The sequence below is a fragment of the Ylistrum balloti genome, unplaced genomic scaffold (genome assembly GCF_031769215.1).
Source record: "Ylistrum balloti isolate Yb309-2 unplaced genomic scaffold, AGI_CSIRO_Ybal_v1 Utg371060, whole genome shotgun sequence".
Lineage (NCBI taxonomy): Eukaryota > Metazoa > Mollusca > Bivalvia > Pectinida > Pectinidae > Ylistrum > Ylistrum balloti.
In genome coordinates this window covers 173816-193920 of record NW_026782586.1, presented here as the reverse complement: position 1 = coordinate 193920, position 20105 = coordinate 173816, and the positions used below count along the sequence as shown (strand labels likewise).

The window sequence follows — 20105 nt, the reverse complement described above, 5'->3', positions numbered from 1 at the left end:
TTTAAATAGCTTACCCCAAGTAAAATGTATTATGAAGACATTGATAATTCTAGATACAAATAAATATACTATATGCTATCTATCATGACTCATGATTTGAAATTAAATAATAATATATAGAGAAATTTAAAACTGATCAACATTGTTTGGAAAAATTTTAAATCTAACATCATGAAAAATTATTTTTAATTGTCATAAATATCACTTCTACATGAATAATCATAAAAAATAAATTTAAGATTTTGATGCATATCTGAAAATATTCAATTTTAATTTCAAATCCATCTATGGACTACCATCTATTCCATTTGTAAAATACTAAAAATAGATTTTGATATATTGTATAATTTTCTGTATATATAGATAACAAAAGAATCTTTATATATTCCATTAAAATAAAAACAACACAAAATGCTAAAGTTTATTGATGGATTATAAATCAACAAGGAAAAATATCAAAATCAAACATTACTTAAAAATTGAACGGATTAAGCAACAGAATGTTGTATCAAAGATTTAATCATAGATAAAATTAAACATAAAATCAAATGAAAAACTGACCACCACATGTGAATGGAAAGATATCTATTGATTGGTTCAGTAACAATATTACGAGCACCAATGTTGAAACACCACAGAATATGATTTGTTTTACAAAAAGATCTTTTGATTTTGTGATCTAAAATGAAAGTAAAAATATTTCACAGCCTTCTGACAATGTCAGCAATATAGACAATTCTCTAATGTATAGTACATACACTAAATGTGTATTTCAAAAAGAACTCACTTAAAGATTTTACATGTGTACATTATATTATTCTTTAAAAAAATGTCCTAAAGTTTAGATTGAACTTACACTGATATTTAAAGATATCACAGCTTTGACCTTACTAGATATAAGGGTGAGCTCATGAGTATACAAAGGTTGTAGAAAAAGATCTGTTCAACAGTTCAAGTTTTCTCTGTCACACTTGATATAACATTTATATACAAAACAATGATAGTTTCTTAAAAAAACCATTATACCAGAAATAAATATTTTCTAAATTAATGGACAATCTTGAAATATCACAGCTTATTACAAAAGCAAAACTGTTTGATGTACTAAATAAAATGTGAATTGAATTCCTGTGAGTAACAGAGAATAATTCAGGCTCCATTTGAAGACAAAATTCCTGATAAATCCAAAGTCTGATTGATGAAATGGAGATATCTCCAATAGGATGAGAAAGTCCCTAATGAAATTAACAATGAAATGATTTGGTGAAACAGACCATCAGGATTCCCTGAAGTTCTAGTCTTGATCAGTATCGGATCCACTGGTGACACAGATATCTGTTAATTCACTCTTGTACTGTTGCTCATTCGTAAGCTTGGGGTCCTACAAATTGTGCAAAATAATCAATTTAGTCATTCAAGCAACTTTCAGAATAAGATGGGGAAAAAAAATGATATTGTTCTCTAAATAATATTCATGTAGAAAATTATCTTTTTCATGAAAACACTTCAGTTACATCCTTTCTTGTGTCCATGTGTTCAATCATTTTGTTTGGTGTCAACTATTATCTGATTTAGAAACATCATAATCCTACCAAGGTTTAGAAACATTATAATCCTACCAGGTTTTAGAAACATTATAATCCTACCAAGTTTTAGAAATATTATAATCCTACCAGGTTTTAGAAACATTATAATCCTACCAAGTTTTAGAAATATTATAATCCTACCAGGTTTTAGAAACATTATAATCCTACCAAGTTTTAGAAATATTATAATCCTACCAGGTTTTAGAAACATTATAATCCTACCAAGTTTTAGAAACATTATAATCCTACCAAGTTTTAGGAACATTATAATCCTACCAAGTTTTAGGAACATTATAATCCTATTTTAGAAACATTATAATCCTACCAAGTTTTAGGAACCTTATAATCCTACCAAGTTTTAGAAATATTATAATCCTACCAAGTTTTAGGAACATTATAATCCTACCAAGTTTTAGAAACATTATAATCCTACCAAGTTTTAGGAACATTATAATCCTACCAAGTTTTAGAAATATTATAATCCTACCAAGTTTTAGGAACATTATAATCCTACCAAGTTTTAGAAACATTATAATCCTACCAAGTTTTAGGAACATTATAATCCTACCAAGTTTTAGAAATATCATAATCCTACCAAGTTTTAGGAACATTATAATCCTACCAAGTTTTAGAAACATTATAATCCTACCAAGTTTTAGGAACATTATAATCCTACCAAGTTTTAGAAACATTATTATCCTACCAAGTTTTAGGAACATTATAATCCTACCAAGTTTTAGAAATATTATAATCCTACCAAGTTTTAGGAACATTATAGTCCTACCAAGTTTTAGAAACATTATAATCCTACCAAGTTTTAGGAACATTATAATCCTACCAAGTTTTAGAAATATTATAATCCTACCAAGTTTTAGGAACATTATAATCCTACCAAGTTTTAGAAACATTATAATCCTACCAAGTTTTAGGAACATTATAATCCTACCAAGTTTTAGGAATATTATAATCCTACCAAGTTTTAGGAACATTATAATCCTACCAAGTTTTAGAAACATTATAATCCTACCAAGTTTTAGGAACCTTATAATCCTACCAAGTTTTAGAAATATTATAATCCTACCAAGTTTTAGGAACATTATAATCCTACCAAGTTTTAGAAACATTATAATCCTACCAAGTTTTAGGAACATTATAATCCTACCAAGTTTTAGAAATATTATAATCCTACCAAGTTTTAGGAACATTATAATCCTACCAAGTTTTAGAAACATTATAATCCTACCAAGTTTTAGAAACATTATAATCCTACCAAGTTTTCTAAGTGTTCTAAAAAACTTAGAATTACACTGTGTATATAGACTTTATTGATCCAGAAATATACATTTCTTAACATTTTATTTTTATAACAAATCAATCATCCTTGTTCGCCCAGAATATCTGAAGTAGACCCACATGGTTGAGAAAGTGACAACATCAACTTTCACATTAGATTGAAGGATTGACCCTGCTTCCCTTGGTAAGATTTTTTTGCCACCTGACCATCCCTTCCTCCTGTAAAGTATGTCATGTTAACAGTGTCTAATTTAAAATCTCTTTTACTGTGTTACTCCTGGTAAAATGTCTTAATTGACCGCTGTCTTATTTGGACCACTGATTTCTATATGTGTCAAAGTGTCAGGATATAATTATATCACTTCTGGATCCTGATATTATGTTCACCCTCAAAGTGTCAGGATATAATTATATAACTTCTGGATCCTGATATTATGTTCACCCTCAAAGTGTCAGGATATAATTATATAACTTCTGGATCCTGATATTATGTTCACCCTCAAAGTGTCAGGATATAATTATATAACTTCTGGATCCTGATATTATGTTCACTCTCAAAGTGTCAGGATATAATTATATAACTTCTGGATCCTGATATTATGTTCACCCTCAAAGTGTCAGGATATAATTATAAACTTCTGTATAAGCTGAACCTAATCAAATATGGAAAGCTGCTTTAGCATATAAATCCTGTTGAAACAAACTGTCTTAAATTGACCCCAATTTGTTCAGACTCTTTGTCTGATAAACAGAATGCCCAGATTTATGTATATGAAGAATTTGGTCACACAAATCCAAAGCACATATTTAAATTTGGCCGAGCCATGAACATAGGCTAAATCTGACCAACCTGATGCAGTTGGCCATTTGTTACTTATTTGTTCTAACATATTATTGATCAAAACATCTAGCTGATACCATCTTGTCATTTGTCTTCATTGACTTTCTTAATCTTATCTTATTTTGTTTTCTTTAATCAGAATTATGAAACTTAAATAAGTCATTCAAATTAATATTTAAATCAAACTGACTGTACAAAATGGATATAACTGAACCAGGCAATAATACTTCCAGTAGAGGTCATCAAGATAAATCAGTGTCCATTTACCATTTTGTTTCATTTTAATACTACTCTAACCAATATGTCTTTATGACTGGATTAGCTAAGTAATTTATTCAGCAACCCATTCCTGGATTTTTACTACCTGGTAAACAGCAAATAGTAGGAATTTTATCAGCTTCTGAAAAAGTAATAAGATTTTTTCTCTTTGTTGATTAATTTGTTACTACAATCAATCTAAGCCAGTGAGTTAACAGTGATTTCTCATCTCCAAAACAAGTGTTACCAACACCACAGTTGTTGAATTTGTTTTTAGTGTTAATTCTAAATTGATAACGCACATCACTAACGTACAGATCAAAGCAATTTCAAAAGAATTTCATTGATAAGTGCAAATTTTTCTCACTGACGAATAAAGAGAAAAAATATCTTTCTACAAGTTATCTCCCTCTAAACCACTAAATGCCATAAACTGGCAGTACTCACCATGATTTACATAAATAAGAACAAAAACGTAGGAAATGTATTCATATTATACGGAAGATGTGGACACTACAGAATGAGGTCTACGGATGACATCTTTTTCTACTGGAAAGAAACTATCTAACTTGAATATATAAATATGTATACGTTGAAAGATCTGGTTATGTATATATATAGAAAGATAGCACTTTCAAGACTTCAGTGGTTGAATGAATATGAAGCAGGTTTGATGCTTAAATGACATATTAAATGAAACTGTTCTTTATTATTATACTCTAATGCAAGTGTATTTTTTAGATAATTTCTTGATATTTAACAATTGTATTTAATACAGATTTACAATACTGAACAGAAAGTATATAAATCAAATTAAACTAGTAATTATCCCAATTACCAATTATAATTAAAAAGAGTAGTTTGAAAATGGTCAACTAATCAAAGTGAGCAAATAGTTGTTTTTTCAAATTAAAAAAAAAGATACAATTCGTTTCTTCCATCCGGTATTTTTTTCTGTTAGTCAGCTTCAATTTACCCTTAACGTGAAATTTACAGACCACATGCATGTAATGTATTCCATTCTTCAATTTTGATTTGCATGTTATATTGGCATGTAGCATAAAAAACAATCAACAGTGGGAGGTGACAATTGTGATGTGATATCAGTGTTATATATCCCAAACGACACCAAACAACAAACCACAGTGGACATAACAGACCAATTACCATGCAGTTATGACATGCATTTTTTCAACAATGGAACATCCTTTTTTTACCAAAGGAATACCTTCTTTATCCAATAATTACATCAATGTAGCTTTCTAATGTGTTTGGGTTTTTGAAAAATCCTAAGACTCCTAAGAAACTGATTTACCCATCATTTTTTCAAACTTAGAATTAACCCTACCAGAACAAAAGAGATAAACGAGAAACATTTATCTAGAATAATGTTTTAAGAAATGTTGATTGAACACTTAGAAGCATTTATCACATACAGTGCAATGAAAATCTGAACGATAAAGAAAATTGCACATTTGATTGAATAAATCTTTAACTATTAAATGACCATCAGTATGAAGAAAAATTGATATCCTGTCTTTTAAGAATCCAATTATAACTTATTGTGTGAATTTGTTTTCAAATGTGAGGGAAAATGATTGAAAAACTCCACAAAGAAGTGAATTACTTGAAAGTTTGTAAAATAACCAACACAAAATGTGCAAAATGAACAGTTTTCACATTGAATTATTTTTCACTTTTACCAACCTACCAAAGGAGCTGATAGGTGGCGCTAGCTGTAGGCACCAAAACCATGACGACTCGTATATTTTGCTATTAATAGGTCAGCATAAATCCTGTGTTCTTCAGAGAGTGAAGGAGATTTCTGTCTGCTCCAATAGAATATGAATATAAAGTCACATGCTTATAATTCACATAGTTCTAAATTATGTTTCTAGCATTGAATATATAGATAATAAAAAAAGTTTGAAAAAAAGAAATGAATATACAAACATACATCAATCTATACTATTTCATTGACCAATCACCTTCATGTATGTCTCCCTCAAATGATATTTGTCAATCTTGTTTTGCAGACAAATTATCTGGAATGCCGAAGGGGATGCAACTCAATTATCCTTGTGACCAGTTGGCCAGGCTTCTAAATTCCAAATGGTTGATATTAAAAAGTGAAGAATGCCTCCTCCTTAAAAAATCTCTTACCCCTCAGGCATAATCACAATGGCATTATTTTTTAACCAGAATAACAACATTAGCAGTTTTTAGGAACATATGTGATGCACACCTGCCTGCCCATCAAAACTTTAAGTATCAGATGAAGGAGCTCAAGGAAACTTGGAATATATTTTATGAAGGGGAATTATTATTCATGAGTTCAAAATAATACGCAAGCAAAACCATGTCAAAATTCATCTGGATTTAATCCTTTACAAGTTTTGGAATGTCAGTAGAAATAATCAAATACAATAAATTTGAGTAATAAATTACATTATTGGTAGGGAGTAATAAATTATATGGTTGGGATAAAGTAATAAATTACATGGTTGGGATGGAGTAATAAATTATATGGTTGGGATGAAGTAATAAATTACATGGTTGGGATGGAGTAATAAATTACATGGTTGGGATGAAGTAATAAATTATATGGTTGGGTTGGAGTAATAAATTACATGGTTGGGATGGAGTAATAAATTATATGGTTGGGATGAAGTAATAAATTACATGGTTGGTAGCGAGTAATAAATTATATGGTTGGGATGAAGTAATAAATTACATGGTTGGGATGGAGTAATAAATTATATGGTTGGGATGGAGTAATAAATTACATGGTTGGTAGGGAGTAATAAATTATATGGTTGCGATGAAGTAATAAATTATATGGTTGGTAGGGAGTAATAAATTACATGGTTTGGATGGAGTAATAAATTATATGGTTGGGATGGAGTGATAAATTACATGGTTGGCATGAAGTAATAAATTACATGGTTGGTAGGGAGTAATAAATTACATGGTTGGGAAGAAGTAATAGAATACATGGTTAGGATGAAGTAATAAATTACATGGTTGGGATGAAGTAATAGAATACATGGTTTGTAAGGAGTAATAAATTATATGGTTGGGATGAAGTAATAAATTACATGGTTGGGATGAAGTAATAAATTATATGGTTGGGATGGAGTAATAAATTACATGGTTGGTAGGGAGTAATAAATTACATGGTTGGGATGGAGTAATAAATTACATGGTTGGGATGAAGTAATAGAATACATGGTTTGTAGGGAGTAATAAATTATATGGTTGGGATGGAGTAATAAATTATATGGTTGGGATGAAGTAATAAATTACATGGTTGGGATGAAGTAATAAATTACATGGTTGGTAGGGAGTAATAAATTACATGGTTGGGAGGGAGTAATAAATTATATGGTTGGGATGGAGTAATAAATTACATGGTTGGTAGGGAGTAACAAATTACATGGTTGGTAGGGAGTAATAAATTACATGGTTGGTAGGTGGTAATAAATTATATGGTTGGGATGGAGTAATAAATTACATGGTTGGGATGAAGTAATAAATTACATGGTTGGTAGGGAGTAATAAATTACATGATTGGTAGGGAGTAATAAATTATATGGTTGGGATGGAGTAATAAATTATATGGTTGGTAGGGAGTAATAAATTATATGGTTGGTAGGGAGTAATAAATTATATGGTTGGGATGGAGTAAAAAATTACATGGTTGGTAGGGAGTAATAAATTATATGGTTGGGATGAAGTAATAAATTATATGGTTGGGATGGAGTAATAAATTATATGGTTGGTAGGGAGTAATAAATTATATGGTTGGGATGGAGTAATAAATTATATGGTTGGGATGGAGTAATAAATTATATGGTTGGGATGGAGTAATAAATTACATGGTTGGGATGAAGTAATAAATTATATGGTTGGGTTGGAGTAATAAATTACATGGTTGGGATAAAGTAATAGAATACATGGTTTGTAGGGAGTAATAAATTATATGGTTGGGATGGAGTAATAAATTATATGGTTGGTGGAGGGTTGGGATGTAATAAATTACATGGTTGGGATGGAGTAATAAATTATATGGTTGGGATAAATTATATGGTTGGGTTGGAGTAATAAATTACATGGTTGGGATAAAGTAATAGAATACATGGTTTGTAGGGAGTAATAAATTATATGGTTGGGATGGAGTAATAAATTATATGGTTGATAGGGAGTAATAAATTATATCGTTGGTAGGGAGTAATAAATTTTATGGTTGGGATGGAGTAATAAATTATATGGTTGGGATGGAGTAATAAATTACATGGTTGGGATGGAGTAATAAATTATATGGTTGGGATGGAGTAATAAATTATATGGTTGGTGGAGTAAATTATATGGTGGAGTAATAAATAAAAATTATATGGTTGGGATGGAGTAATAAATTATATGGTTGGGATGGAGTAATAAATTACATGGTTGGGATGGAGTAATAAATTATATAGTAATAAATTACATGGTTGGGATGAAGTAATAAATTACATGGTTGGTAGGGAGTAATAAATTACATGATTGGTAGGGAGTAATAAATTACATGGTTTGGATGGAGTAATAAATTATATGGTTGGAATGGAGTAATAAATTACATGGTTGGGATGAAGTAATAAATTACATGGTTGGGATGGAGTAATAAATTATATGGTTGGGATGGAGTAATAAATTATATGGTTGGGATGAAGTAATAAATTACATGGTTGGTAGGGAGTAATAAATTATATGGTTGGGATGAAGTAATAAATTACATGGTTGGGATGGAGTAATAAATTATATGGTTGGGATGGAGTAATAAATTACATGGTTGGTAGGGAGTAATAAATTATATGGTTGGGATGAAGTAATAAATTATATGGTTGGTAGGGAGTAATAAATCATATCGTTGGGATGGAGTAATAAATTATATGGTTGGTAGGGAGTAATAAATTATATGGTTGGTAGGGAGTAATAAATTATATGGTTGGTAGGGAGTAATAAATTATATGGTTGGGATGAAGTAATAAATTATATGGTTGGGTTGGAGTAATAAATTATATGGTTGGGATGGAGTAATAAATTACATGGTTGGGATGAAGTAATAAATTATATGGTTGGGATGGAGCAATGAATTATATGGTTGGGATGGAGTAATAAATTATATCGTTGGGATGGATAGTATTGAAAAAAATTAATCATCACATTTAGATATTTTGGGAAAGGCAGGCCACGTTAAAGGCCAAATCAGAAAACTGACAAACTATTTCAAACATATGGGAAATCAAAATGGGGTGAAACAATTTACACACAGAAACCATTACAACTTACTTACCATAAATAGAATATGGCTATTAATTGTATAAAACAAATCAAAATCAATTCAGGATAAAATTGGAAACTATGAATATTTATTAAAAAATAGTTTCTTGTTAAAAGTATCATTTGTGTTCAAATTTTACTATGAACGAATAAAACATGAGGTGAATGGTCAAAGAAAAAGAATGACACATTTATGAATTATGGGCAGTTTTTACTCTTTATCATCTTAGAGCAATAAAAACTTTCTTTTCAGTCTTATGTCAGGTTTATGAAATTTTGAAATTTTTTAAAAATCACAATGTTGAATTTTCCATTTGTTGAAATCTATGTTCCTTTACCGTTGTCCAAAACATGTTATAAAAATCCTCTAGACTATGTACTGTGAATGTGTGTATCAGTGGTCATATGGTTTTCATGATTATCAAACTCAAAGTCCTTGTGTATGAAATCACAATCCAGGATTTAATCCATTATTTGGTTCTAATTCTCATTCTTTTGTATTGAAAATTGCCATTCAGTTTTATGTGTTTTGAGCCGCCTTTAAAGGCAAAACATACACATTTGTTGTTTACTTTTCTGATAATATAAAGATAATGAAATTAAAATTTCAAATAATAAAAAGAAATTTATATTTCATATTCATTTTCATATGTCAAAATCTATGCATCAAATTGACTTCAATATATTCATTTCTTCAACTTTGTAAATTAGAACCTCAACTATTATGGTATAAGTAAATATAACAAAAAGCTGATTAAAAATTCAGACTGTAATAGGTGTGATTGAAATAAGATCATTTTCGGAGAGAAGTCTCACTGATTTATATCCAGACAGCTTTAATGCTCCCTCTTCTTTTTTGCTTAGATTCACAACAAAGTTACAATTCATGTAATTCCTTAATCCCCCAAAATACTTCTGAAAGAATGTTGTTGATTTAGAGATCAGGTAACAATCTGTTTTCCTTTCACATCCATTACAACCGGTGGTATGTACACTGATGTTAATTATGGTAATATCATTGTGTTAGTGCTGAAGTGGTACCTGTCTAAACTGGCCTCTGATCCATTAAGACACCAGGATAAAAGTGTTGCCTCTGCCCTGCCCACCCTACCAATGCTTATTTTAATCAAATGATGAGATTTTCTTGAAGTAATCAGTTCAGACAGGTTTCACTACTTATATATGTTATGTAGTTATGGAATTCTTGGATAATGTAAACAAAAAAATATTACTTTATCTGAAAGCCAATTAAAAAGCAACAGTGTCAGTGATATATTGTAGTTCTGATTACTATTGGTATCACATGCAGGCCATTTAAAGTGTATTTTTAACTTGACAAGGAAACTGACCAATCTGTTTTCTTCTTAAATTTGTGAGATGTCTTAAAATACACCCTACCTAATCATTCAAATACAATCTGGATACCTTTCTGATATTTCACAAAATTATTCAAATACTGTTTAAGACTTACAGTGGATTGTGACGGTATTGTGTCGATGGTGGCATGAAACGACCCTGGGATGAAAGGCTATCTTCAGAGAAGAGGTCCGAGGGATTTCGAATAATTCCAGATCGTTTCGCTGTTCCACTTCCAAAAAGAGGTTTGCCAATGCCAGAGTTAACAGGTGACCTTGACCTGGGTGATTTTGGAGACCTTGATCTTGGTGATCTTACAGGTGAGACAGAGCGAGAATATGAGGAACGACTGTAATGCGGAAATCCTTCCTTTATGCTCAGATTCTGTTCCCCCTTCGTACTCTTCAGAATACTTTTTAAACCAGGACTTTGAGACCTCTGTCGCTCCTTTTCCTGTCCTAAGCTGGAGGATAATATGGTGTTTCTAGTATCCATTGGAGATTTTGGAGATATAATATCAAAATCATCAAAATAACGTTTTCCATTTTCCTGTTGTACAGCACTGTTTAAGGCTTCAATGAAAATCTTGTTGCTATTATTTATGTCTATATCTAAACGAGACCGTCTAGCTGGTGGGGTAGTGTCCCGTGGGGAAACACTACGGAATCGATTATCTACTGGTGATTCTATGATACTTTCTATGAGCTCTCGTCCATCATGTTTGGCTAGATATATTTTGTTGCTGCCATCACCCTCAGTGTTTTGATTTGGACTATTGTAATAGAGTTGTCTTCTTATTGGTTGGCGTTGATCCCTGAGTTCCGAAATGTCCATTGCTCCGGGACTTCTGCTCAGACCTGGGCTGCGTGATCTACGATGATGAAAATCTTTCTTTGGAGCTCGTGTTAAATAACTATCATCCAAATCTTTGTCGAAATCGAGCCTTCGGACAGGCTGCTGTTCAGCCATCAGTTTCTGCACTTCCATATCTTCAAAGTCAGATGGTGACCGCCTGCCATCAGATTCCATTGACAACGAGAAGTTATTTCTATAAGAACGTGACTTTCGATGGGGATAAATTTCACGAAAATTTGATGGCACCGAAATGTCTTCATAATTATACTCGTCATCAATGTCATCATCAACAGAAGTTGAAACTCCAGACACATTGAAAAAGGAAGTTTTATTGGGACCGTCTGTCACATTGACTGGAACATGAACGTGTGACTTTTTGACTCGTTCAACAGAATCAGTATATAATTTTGGTGATACAGACCGTTTAGTTTTTGACTGTTTGATGACATTGGCTGGGGATGTGGACCGACGGAGAGGATTTGGTGATACAGGTCTTTGGTCCTGTTCTTCTTGTAGTTCCGATACAGAAGGCTGCGAAATATCAGAATTTGATCGACTTCTTGTGACATAGCCATTAAAGTGTCGTTGCCGCTCCTCCATATCATAAAGACCCTTCTCCATGTACTTCCCAATTATTCCAGAGACCTGAGACAGTTGGCCTTCTGTCTGCAGGCGTTTGATTTCATCATACAGCTGTCGCCGCTCCTTGATTGCTTCGTCCAGAATTCCTCGGAGATCATTTACTGTTGTTTGACCCTTCCAGATTCGTTTCTTATTTTGCTCCACACACTGTAGGGTAAAATTATGGAATATTAAAGAAAAAGAAAATACATTAATTGTCATTCAAATTCCCTTATTCCTATATCATAACGGTAAATTGAATTTACCATTTGTATCGGTCCAACAATAATTTCATAGTAAAAAAAAAACAAAATGAAAAATTCAGTACATTCCCAAGTTTTCTGTGCAAATTCTTTGTTTAAGAATGGCAAATGAGTTGAATATTTATATCTACATAGTGTAGCTGTAAAATAGTGTGTATAGTTACATATTTGTATAGAAACATACCTGTATGATACAATACTTTTGTAGTGACACATCAGTATATATACTTGTGTGTGACCACCTAGGCATTAAGTTCACCTACCTGTACAAGTCGAGTATTTTCTTTCTGTGTGCTGGCTAGAACCTCCAGAAGTCGATCTCTCTCTTCCACAAGAGATTTCAGTGTTGGGATATCTTTTTTACTAGCACCCTTAAGGAGTGATCGTGTTTGGTCGAGCTCTGCCTCTAAGTCGTCGTTGGCTGATTTAGCGGCGTTTAGACTGCCATCTGTATCTCGTATACGATTCTCCAATGTGTCATTTCGTGTGCGTTCCTTTTCAAGTTGGGTGCGTAATTCCATATTTTCTGCCTGAGATTTAGCAAGGTGAGATCGACAGTCATTTAGAATGTCACTTGTTTTTGACATTTTTGCCTTAATTTCTGCATTAGCATTATTCAATTTTGCCTGAAGAATATCTATTTCTGAAACAGCTGAAGCTAAACCTTGTTTCAGCTGAACAACCTCACGATCTGTAACGTTATCCATGGATGCCAGTTTTTTCCATTTTCTCATTCTGTCAGGATCGAAACTTGAATCCAGGTCAGAAAGATCAACCCCCCAGATTTCTTCTGAAACATTCCGAATTGGACTTGTGTAACCAAGGCTGATAGGTTTTCCACGCGTTATTGGCGAAAAGTTCATTTGACCATCTTGATCCTCATAAATCTTGTCCCCAACACTGTGAGATCGAGGGCTTTCCAAAGTTTGGTCTGGAGATGGATGTCTTCGACTTGGCCTATTGTCTGAACTTGATCGAGGTGGAGAATCAATTCCTTTCTTGAGGAACATTCGTCCACGTTCATAATCTGGAGACTTGCGCCCCCTTAGAGATTCAGGAGACTGTCGTCTCTTTGGGGAAGACGTGGCTTTATTTAGAGTTTCTTTCACTTTTTCTGATAATTTTGTAGTGACACTTTCAAGATTTTCCAAGTCAGTATCCTCTGACATATTAGCACGTTCAAGAACATCCATTTTTAATCGCAAAAGTTCTAACTCCCGGTTCAATACTCGAACTAGTCGTTTATTTGGATCTGAGTTATTGGTGTTTGTCCCAGGAGAACTATCTCTTCTGTCAGATCCTTCCTCTCCATCAGACTGAGGATAAGCTGAAGACCTCTCTCCAGAAGAAAGTTCTCTATGTGATCTATCAGGACTAGATCGTCTCCCTAAAGATGGAGAATGATCCGAACGGAGTTTTTCAAATGTGCCCCCAGGAATAGTCTTGTCTCGTCGACTAGCACGCTCTGGACTAGAAAGTTTATTTCTAAGTATAGATTTAGGTATCGTTTCGTCTTCCTGAGATCTGTCTGTCATTTCTTCATTGTCTGAAGTTCCAGGTGTAAGTGATCTCCGTTCTCGAGGTGATTTACTTCGGCTTCGATCCCTGGGAGAGTTTCTGTCCCTTTCAATAATGGCTTTTACAGGTTCTGTTAAATCAACTCGAGGAAATCGTCTTTGTTCAGCCTCCCTTCCAGTTGTAGATAAATCGTTAATTTCCTCTTTTAGTTCAAGTGGGTCATGAACAACCTCAAGGATGCCCCGTTTATTTGGTCTGAATTCAGGTGATCCAGCTCTTCTTGGGGAATCCCTTCCTGGGGATATCCTTCCTGGAGACTCCCTGCGTGGGGATTCCCTTCTTGGAGACTCCCTCCTTGGGGATTCCCTTCTTGGAGACTCCCTCCTTGGAGATTCCCTCTTTGGGGATTCCCTTCTTGGAGACTCCCTCCTTGGAGATTCCCTCTTTGGGGATTCCCTTCTTGGAGACTCCCTTCTTGGCGATTCCCTTTTTGGGGATTCCCTTCTTGGAGATTCTTTTCCTTTTGCTGGAGATTCCTTGATATATTCTAGTGATTCTCCACCATTTGTTGCTATGATCGGACTGTACTCGTCAACAGTATCCAAATCTAACAATGCGTTCAGTTTTGGCAGAGTTTGTTCTGAGGAAGCATATTTTTCAGTACCATGGAAGTTTGCTTCTTGACGTGCTTGTTGGAGAGCTTGCAATAATAACATTGCCTGTGGACCTTGACTGGGCATCACAAAAATTGGAACACCACTCATTCCTGGAAAAAGCTGGGGATTTGCACCTATCAGCTGAGGCTGCTCTCCCAAAGAACTTCCTCCTACAGATGAACTTCCTTCTCCAATCCGTCTTTCCTCATCACTAGATGACCTGTTTCCAGGTGTACCACCCATGTCGTGGCTCATACTCATTTCAAGTCTTGCCTTCCTTCGTCTTTCTTCTTCCTCTTTTCTTTGCCTTTCTGCTTCTTCTCTTTCCTTTTTCCTCTGTTCAGCATCCAGTTTTCCCTTTATTTCTGCCATAATGATGCGATGACTACGAGGACGTTGTACACCAGGACTTCCAGGGCTAATCTTTCTTTGTTTTCTATCGAAGCTATCTTTCAAGCGGTCACTACCAATTTCTCGTTGATCTGAGTCAGTAAGACCTGAAATACAACTATATCCTGAAGTTGTTGATCTTTCACAACTTGGAGACCTACGATCACTGTAACGTTGTTTATAGTCGCCGTGACTATATCCTGAGACTGCAGAGCCAGAAGTTGTACTCAGTTGATCATCATTATTAGTTACACTCAGTTGATCATCATTATTAGCACCGCCATTTGGAATGTAATGCAATCCAGAACTTTTAATTAATCCCTGAAAAATGAAATAAAAAGAAGCTATTGAAGTGTTTTTGTACTTTCAAACAAACACTTTTTAAAATGAATTGACTCATATGACCTAAAACACATTGTGGTATATGCATCATTAATCTGGATCAATATATTCCCCATCTACAAGCATATCAATATAAATCTATATACTAATAGGAATGTGTCATGTGTAATATTATCGAAACAATCATCCTAAATATTTCATGCACAATTCAAGACAATACAGTGCATTTGTGTCATCATCACAGTTCATATTTTGTTTTAGTATAAAAAAATTGAAGTGAAAAAATAATCAGTTGACTGCCATACAGAGAAATCCCAATGCATTGGATAAGTTTTTTGAAATTCAGAAAAGTAACATGACAAAAATCTTAATCAACCCTATACAGAGTTTTCTCTGCTTAATTTACATAGGAACTGTAAATTTCAATACATGAATATTGTAATTTCTACATAGTGAACCTTGACCCATTTTCCTTCCTGTTAAACCACATGGCATAGTTGGTAAAGAAATAAACACTAGTATACCTGCTCTGAAGTATCTGGATCATGATCCCCATTTTCAACATGTTCATTACCTCCTACCTGAAACAAACAAAAACAAATTATACCTGATTCCTCAAAAGTCTCATGTCATAGAAAATAAGGGATGTGAAGTGTTCAAATCCGACTTTAATTAGAACAATTACACTCTATGTGTTTCGCTCATTCTTGTTATTTATTTACAGGTGACTGTTGATCAACACAAACAACTCATAACATCGTAAACAAACAAACAAAGATTTAGTGTGCTGATTTGACATCTTGATATATTACACAATAAGTTGTAAAGATTAACAAAAATTAAAAAAAAACAACAAGAAATGTGTTAATATTTTTGAAATTACTACAAAATGTACAAAATACCTTTCTCTGCAGCAGAGAGATATATATCATCAACGTGTGTTCATCAATAGTTCCATCGACAACTTCGGACGGACTGAAAGACAAACAAAACAATTAAAATCTTGCTGATATACATCAAGAATATTTGTGTGACATTAGTTCATACATATTTGAGAAGTGTGTACGATTTACAGTCACACCAGTCTATTATGTTGAATTACAGGAATTTCTTTTGATTCAAAAATGTTTTGCGATATCTGATCTATCCAATGGCTTCAACTGTTTAACAAGGGAAGATTACTCATGTATGACCAAGTATCTGTCCATTGTTTTTACACACAGTGACTCCCTTTACACTGGGCACTAAAATGTGATTTAATTAAACCCAACCTTCCGTGTGTACTTCTAGTATATATATATATACTAGAAGTGACCATGAAATACTTATGTGTGGTGGAAAATCTGGGTCAGGTTTAAATATGTACTTCAAATCAGAATAAAAATTTTTTTATTGTTGTTAAGGCAACATTTTACAGTAAACATTTTAAATGATTAATGAAACACTAAATAAAAATATGTTGGATTACAACAGAACAAGGTTTTTAGTAAAGGTATTTCTTCTGAAGAGCAGTACGCAATGTACATTTAGTTTATTTCATCTGAAGAGCAGTACACAATGTACATTTAGTTTATTTCATCTGAAGAGCAGTACACAATGTACATTTAGTTTATTTCATCTGAAGAGCAGTACACAATGTACATTTAGTTTGTTTCCTCTGAAGAGCAGTACACAATGTACATTTAGTTTGTTTCCTCTGAAGAGCAGTACACAATGTACATTAAGTTTATTTATTCTGAAGAGCAGTACGCAATGTACATTTAGTTTGTTTCCTCTGAAGAGCAGTACACAATGTACATTTAGTTTGTTTCCTCTGAAGAGCAGTACACAATGTACATTTAGTTTGTTTCCTCTGAAGAGCAGTACACAATGTACATTTAGTTTGTTTCCTCTGAAGAGCAGTACACAATGTACATTTAGTTTGTTTCCTCTGAAGAGCAGTACACAATGTACATTTAGTTTGTTTCCTCTGAAGAGCAGTACACAATGTACATTTAGTTTGTTTCCTCTGAAGCATGTTTTTTGTTCTCTTACATGTAATTGCATTGACTATAAAGATGTAGGACACACTTACTTGATAATGCCTTGCTCAATTGACAATTTTTCATCTGCTGCTTCCAGCAATGTTTTAACCTGGTCTGTTTTATCCTATCAAAATAAATAAATAAATTGAGGATTCATTACAAAAAGAAGTCTAGAAAAATATTATGTAGTATTTAAAAATTTTTTTTTGTAGATTTCAGTTATAAATTCTTGAATCATCATCAAATGAAAAATATTGCAATGTTGAATGTCAATCATCATCATTTGCAAAATATGAAAATTGGCAAATATTCATTCAAGCAAACAAAATAATTATGAAATATCTCCAATTTGTTTTCAACATTAATTCCTCCCTATGTTTACAGTTATTATACACTAGCTTTGCTTGAACAATAATAGAAATGTAAAGATTCAGAAGAGTCTCTGTAAGGAACCTTTGGTAACGTCTGAGGCTCAAAGTTTCATTATCTTGTAATCACCTCATGTGACAAGTGGGAAATCCCTGTAAATTTCTGTAGAAGTTTGATAAACCAATCACCAGTGCACAAACTGCAAAGACAAAGAAATACATGTCAAAGACTAACAAAATGTCATAAATCAGTCTTTTAGCCAAAACCAGCCATACCTCTCAATCCTTACATTGTTTATATCTGAAATTGTTATTTAAAATGTATCACAGAGAAAAAGGCTGCAGCTTATTACCTGAAAAATATGGTAGCTGTTTTAGTGGTTATCTTATTCTAGTGTTTTTTCACTAAAAAGTGCACTGAAATGTGATTGCACTAATTGCAGTTTCTATATGTTGTTTTTGTAGTAATTGTTATGGATGCATGAATACATCATTGTGTTCAGAAATTGGCCAAAAAGTGAAATAGTGCTAAATTTTCATTGCACCAAATGAAGTACAGTTGAAACTCAGTATCCCAAAGTCGGCAAAAACTTCAAGTTATCCAAGTTTTGATTTAAGTAAGTTCTAATGTTTAGTGTTTGGTCGAGACAAATGAAATACCGATGAATTATTCAGGGCCTCGAGTTATATAAGTTTGAGTTGATTGGGTTCAGCTGTACACCCCTCTTAGAAACTGATCTTCACACTGCATCAAATAACTTAAGTCAATTATTTCATAATCACATCATAAATAACATACATGCAGGTATAACACCACATTTACATTATCTCCTACAGAAAATTCAATGATTTACAGGTATGAAATAGTCAAATGGATTTTTATTTCATTTTCACTTTAGATATCATCAAAGGAAAGGTGGTTTTGCTACAGAAGCTGCAAACAAAGTTGAAGATTTTTTATTGATTATTAAAAAAATATGAAAGGTTTAATACTGATAAAATTCTACAAACAGGTCTAATGTTTATTTTTTGTTGGGCTGGGCTTGAAATAACCATCAGAAAATTACCTTTTAAAAATGGTTGTTATTTTTTTGAAAACATATTAAATAATTTTTCACGTCCATTAAGATTTAAATCTAATGCTAAAACTTCCAAGCTTGCATGTGTAAATGTAAATCTGGAATCACACCTATTAAAGTCTTATAAAGCTATATAACATCCAAACAGTCTGTTCAACTTAAGAAATTCTAGGGAGATGAAGTTATTTTTAAAACATCCACACTTTTACACATAAATCTTGATATCTTTGAGCTTTCAAATGTCAATTACTGACCAGAATGTGACAGATATCATTTTAAAAATAGGTTAACCTACATTGTTAAGAGACAATCAGGATTTTTATTTGCACAAACCTTTTAAACTGGCCTGCAATAATGTTCAATTTTAAAATGTCTGTAAATCTGTAAAGTTTTATATGGGAAATAAAATACGGTAAATACTCGTTAGCAGGTGAAATCCTTAAAATGACCCCAGAAGACAAGTGATTTGTATATGCTGATAAAAAGTTCTTTTAAAAGAACTGGAAATTGAATACTCCATATGATAGTCCTGAAGTATTGAAGTTGTTAAAGGTACTAGAAAGGCCTTGTAATATAATACAGAGAAATTAATCCCCGACAGATACAGTAAACGGGGTTATTCAGAGGTGACGAAAAATCGGCAATTAGTATAGTCGATTGATCACAGCAATATTTGTTTATGGAAGTGTATATACGAAATTTATAAACACATGGTTTTATGTCTAACAATATGTATTGCTGGTCACTGAAACTTAAGACATAAGCTATTTGATTGTCCTCTAATAAGCTCTCCCCTTGAATTTGAATATGAGATGTATGGAGAATATAAAGCTGACATGTTCCCTACATTTTAGAACTCACTAATGAATATGGTATACAATGTTTACCTCACATTAAAAATATCCTGTTTCATTAAAAAACATTCCAAACTGAACCACAAAGATAACACATATCAGTGTTTGTGTATTTGAATACTAGATGGTGACATGACATTTCTGTACCTGTGTTAAATCTGTCAGATTCAAATTAAGGAGAAAATTTATTCTATGAAAATCAAATAAAAGTAATTCCTCACGTGTACAACAATTTTATTGTACCTGAGTTTTTCACAAGTATGATCAGCATATAAAAAGTTTTATACTTATTTTTAAGTATTGAAACATTTTCAAAGCTCAAGGACAAAAATTGAGCATTTCTTTTTATCTGTGAATTTATGTAAATGATCTGAAGAAAAAAAAAAAATTTGATGAACAAATATTGAATTTGAAAAAAACAAAAAAAAAAAAATTGCAAATATTGAGTACTTTTCTGATAAGTTCACCAAGCTTACACAGTT

The 20105-nt window shown here is 32.6% G+C and overlaps 1 protein-coding gene across 1 annotated transcript in view; it reads right to left on the bottom strand.

Annotated features, from left to right (window-relative positions):
* Positions 1–1180: 1180 nt before the first annotated feature.
* The window catches only part of LOC132560431 (uncharacterized), a 56970-nt gene continuing 38045 nt past the window's right edge, over positions 1181–20105 (bottom strand). The window contains exons 6-13 of the mRNA XM_060225097.1: positions 17821–17890; positions 17373–17446; positions 16201–16273; positions 15823–15879; positions 12656–15277; positions 10769–12297; positions 9311–9326; positions 1181–1381 (exon numbers count right to left, since the gene is read on the bottom strand). Of these exons, the coding sequence (XP_060081080.1) occupies positions 1295–1381; positions 9311–9326; positions 10769–12297; positions 12656–15277; positions 15823–15879; positions 16201–16273; positions 17373–17446; positions 17821–17890 (4528 nt within the window). The 3' untranslated portion in view covers positions 1181–1294. The remainder of the gene's footprint in view (positions 1382–9310; positions 9327–10768; positions 12298–12655; positions 15278–15822; positions 15880–16200; positions 16274–17372; positions 17447–17820; positions 17891–20105) is intronic.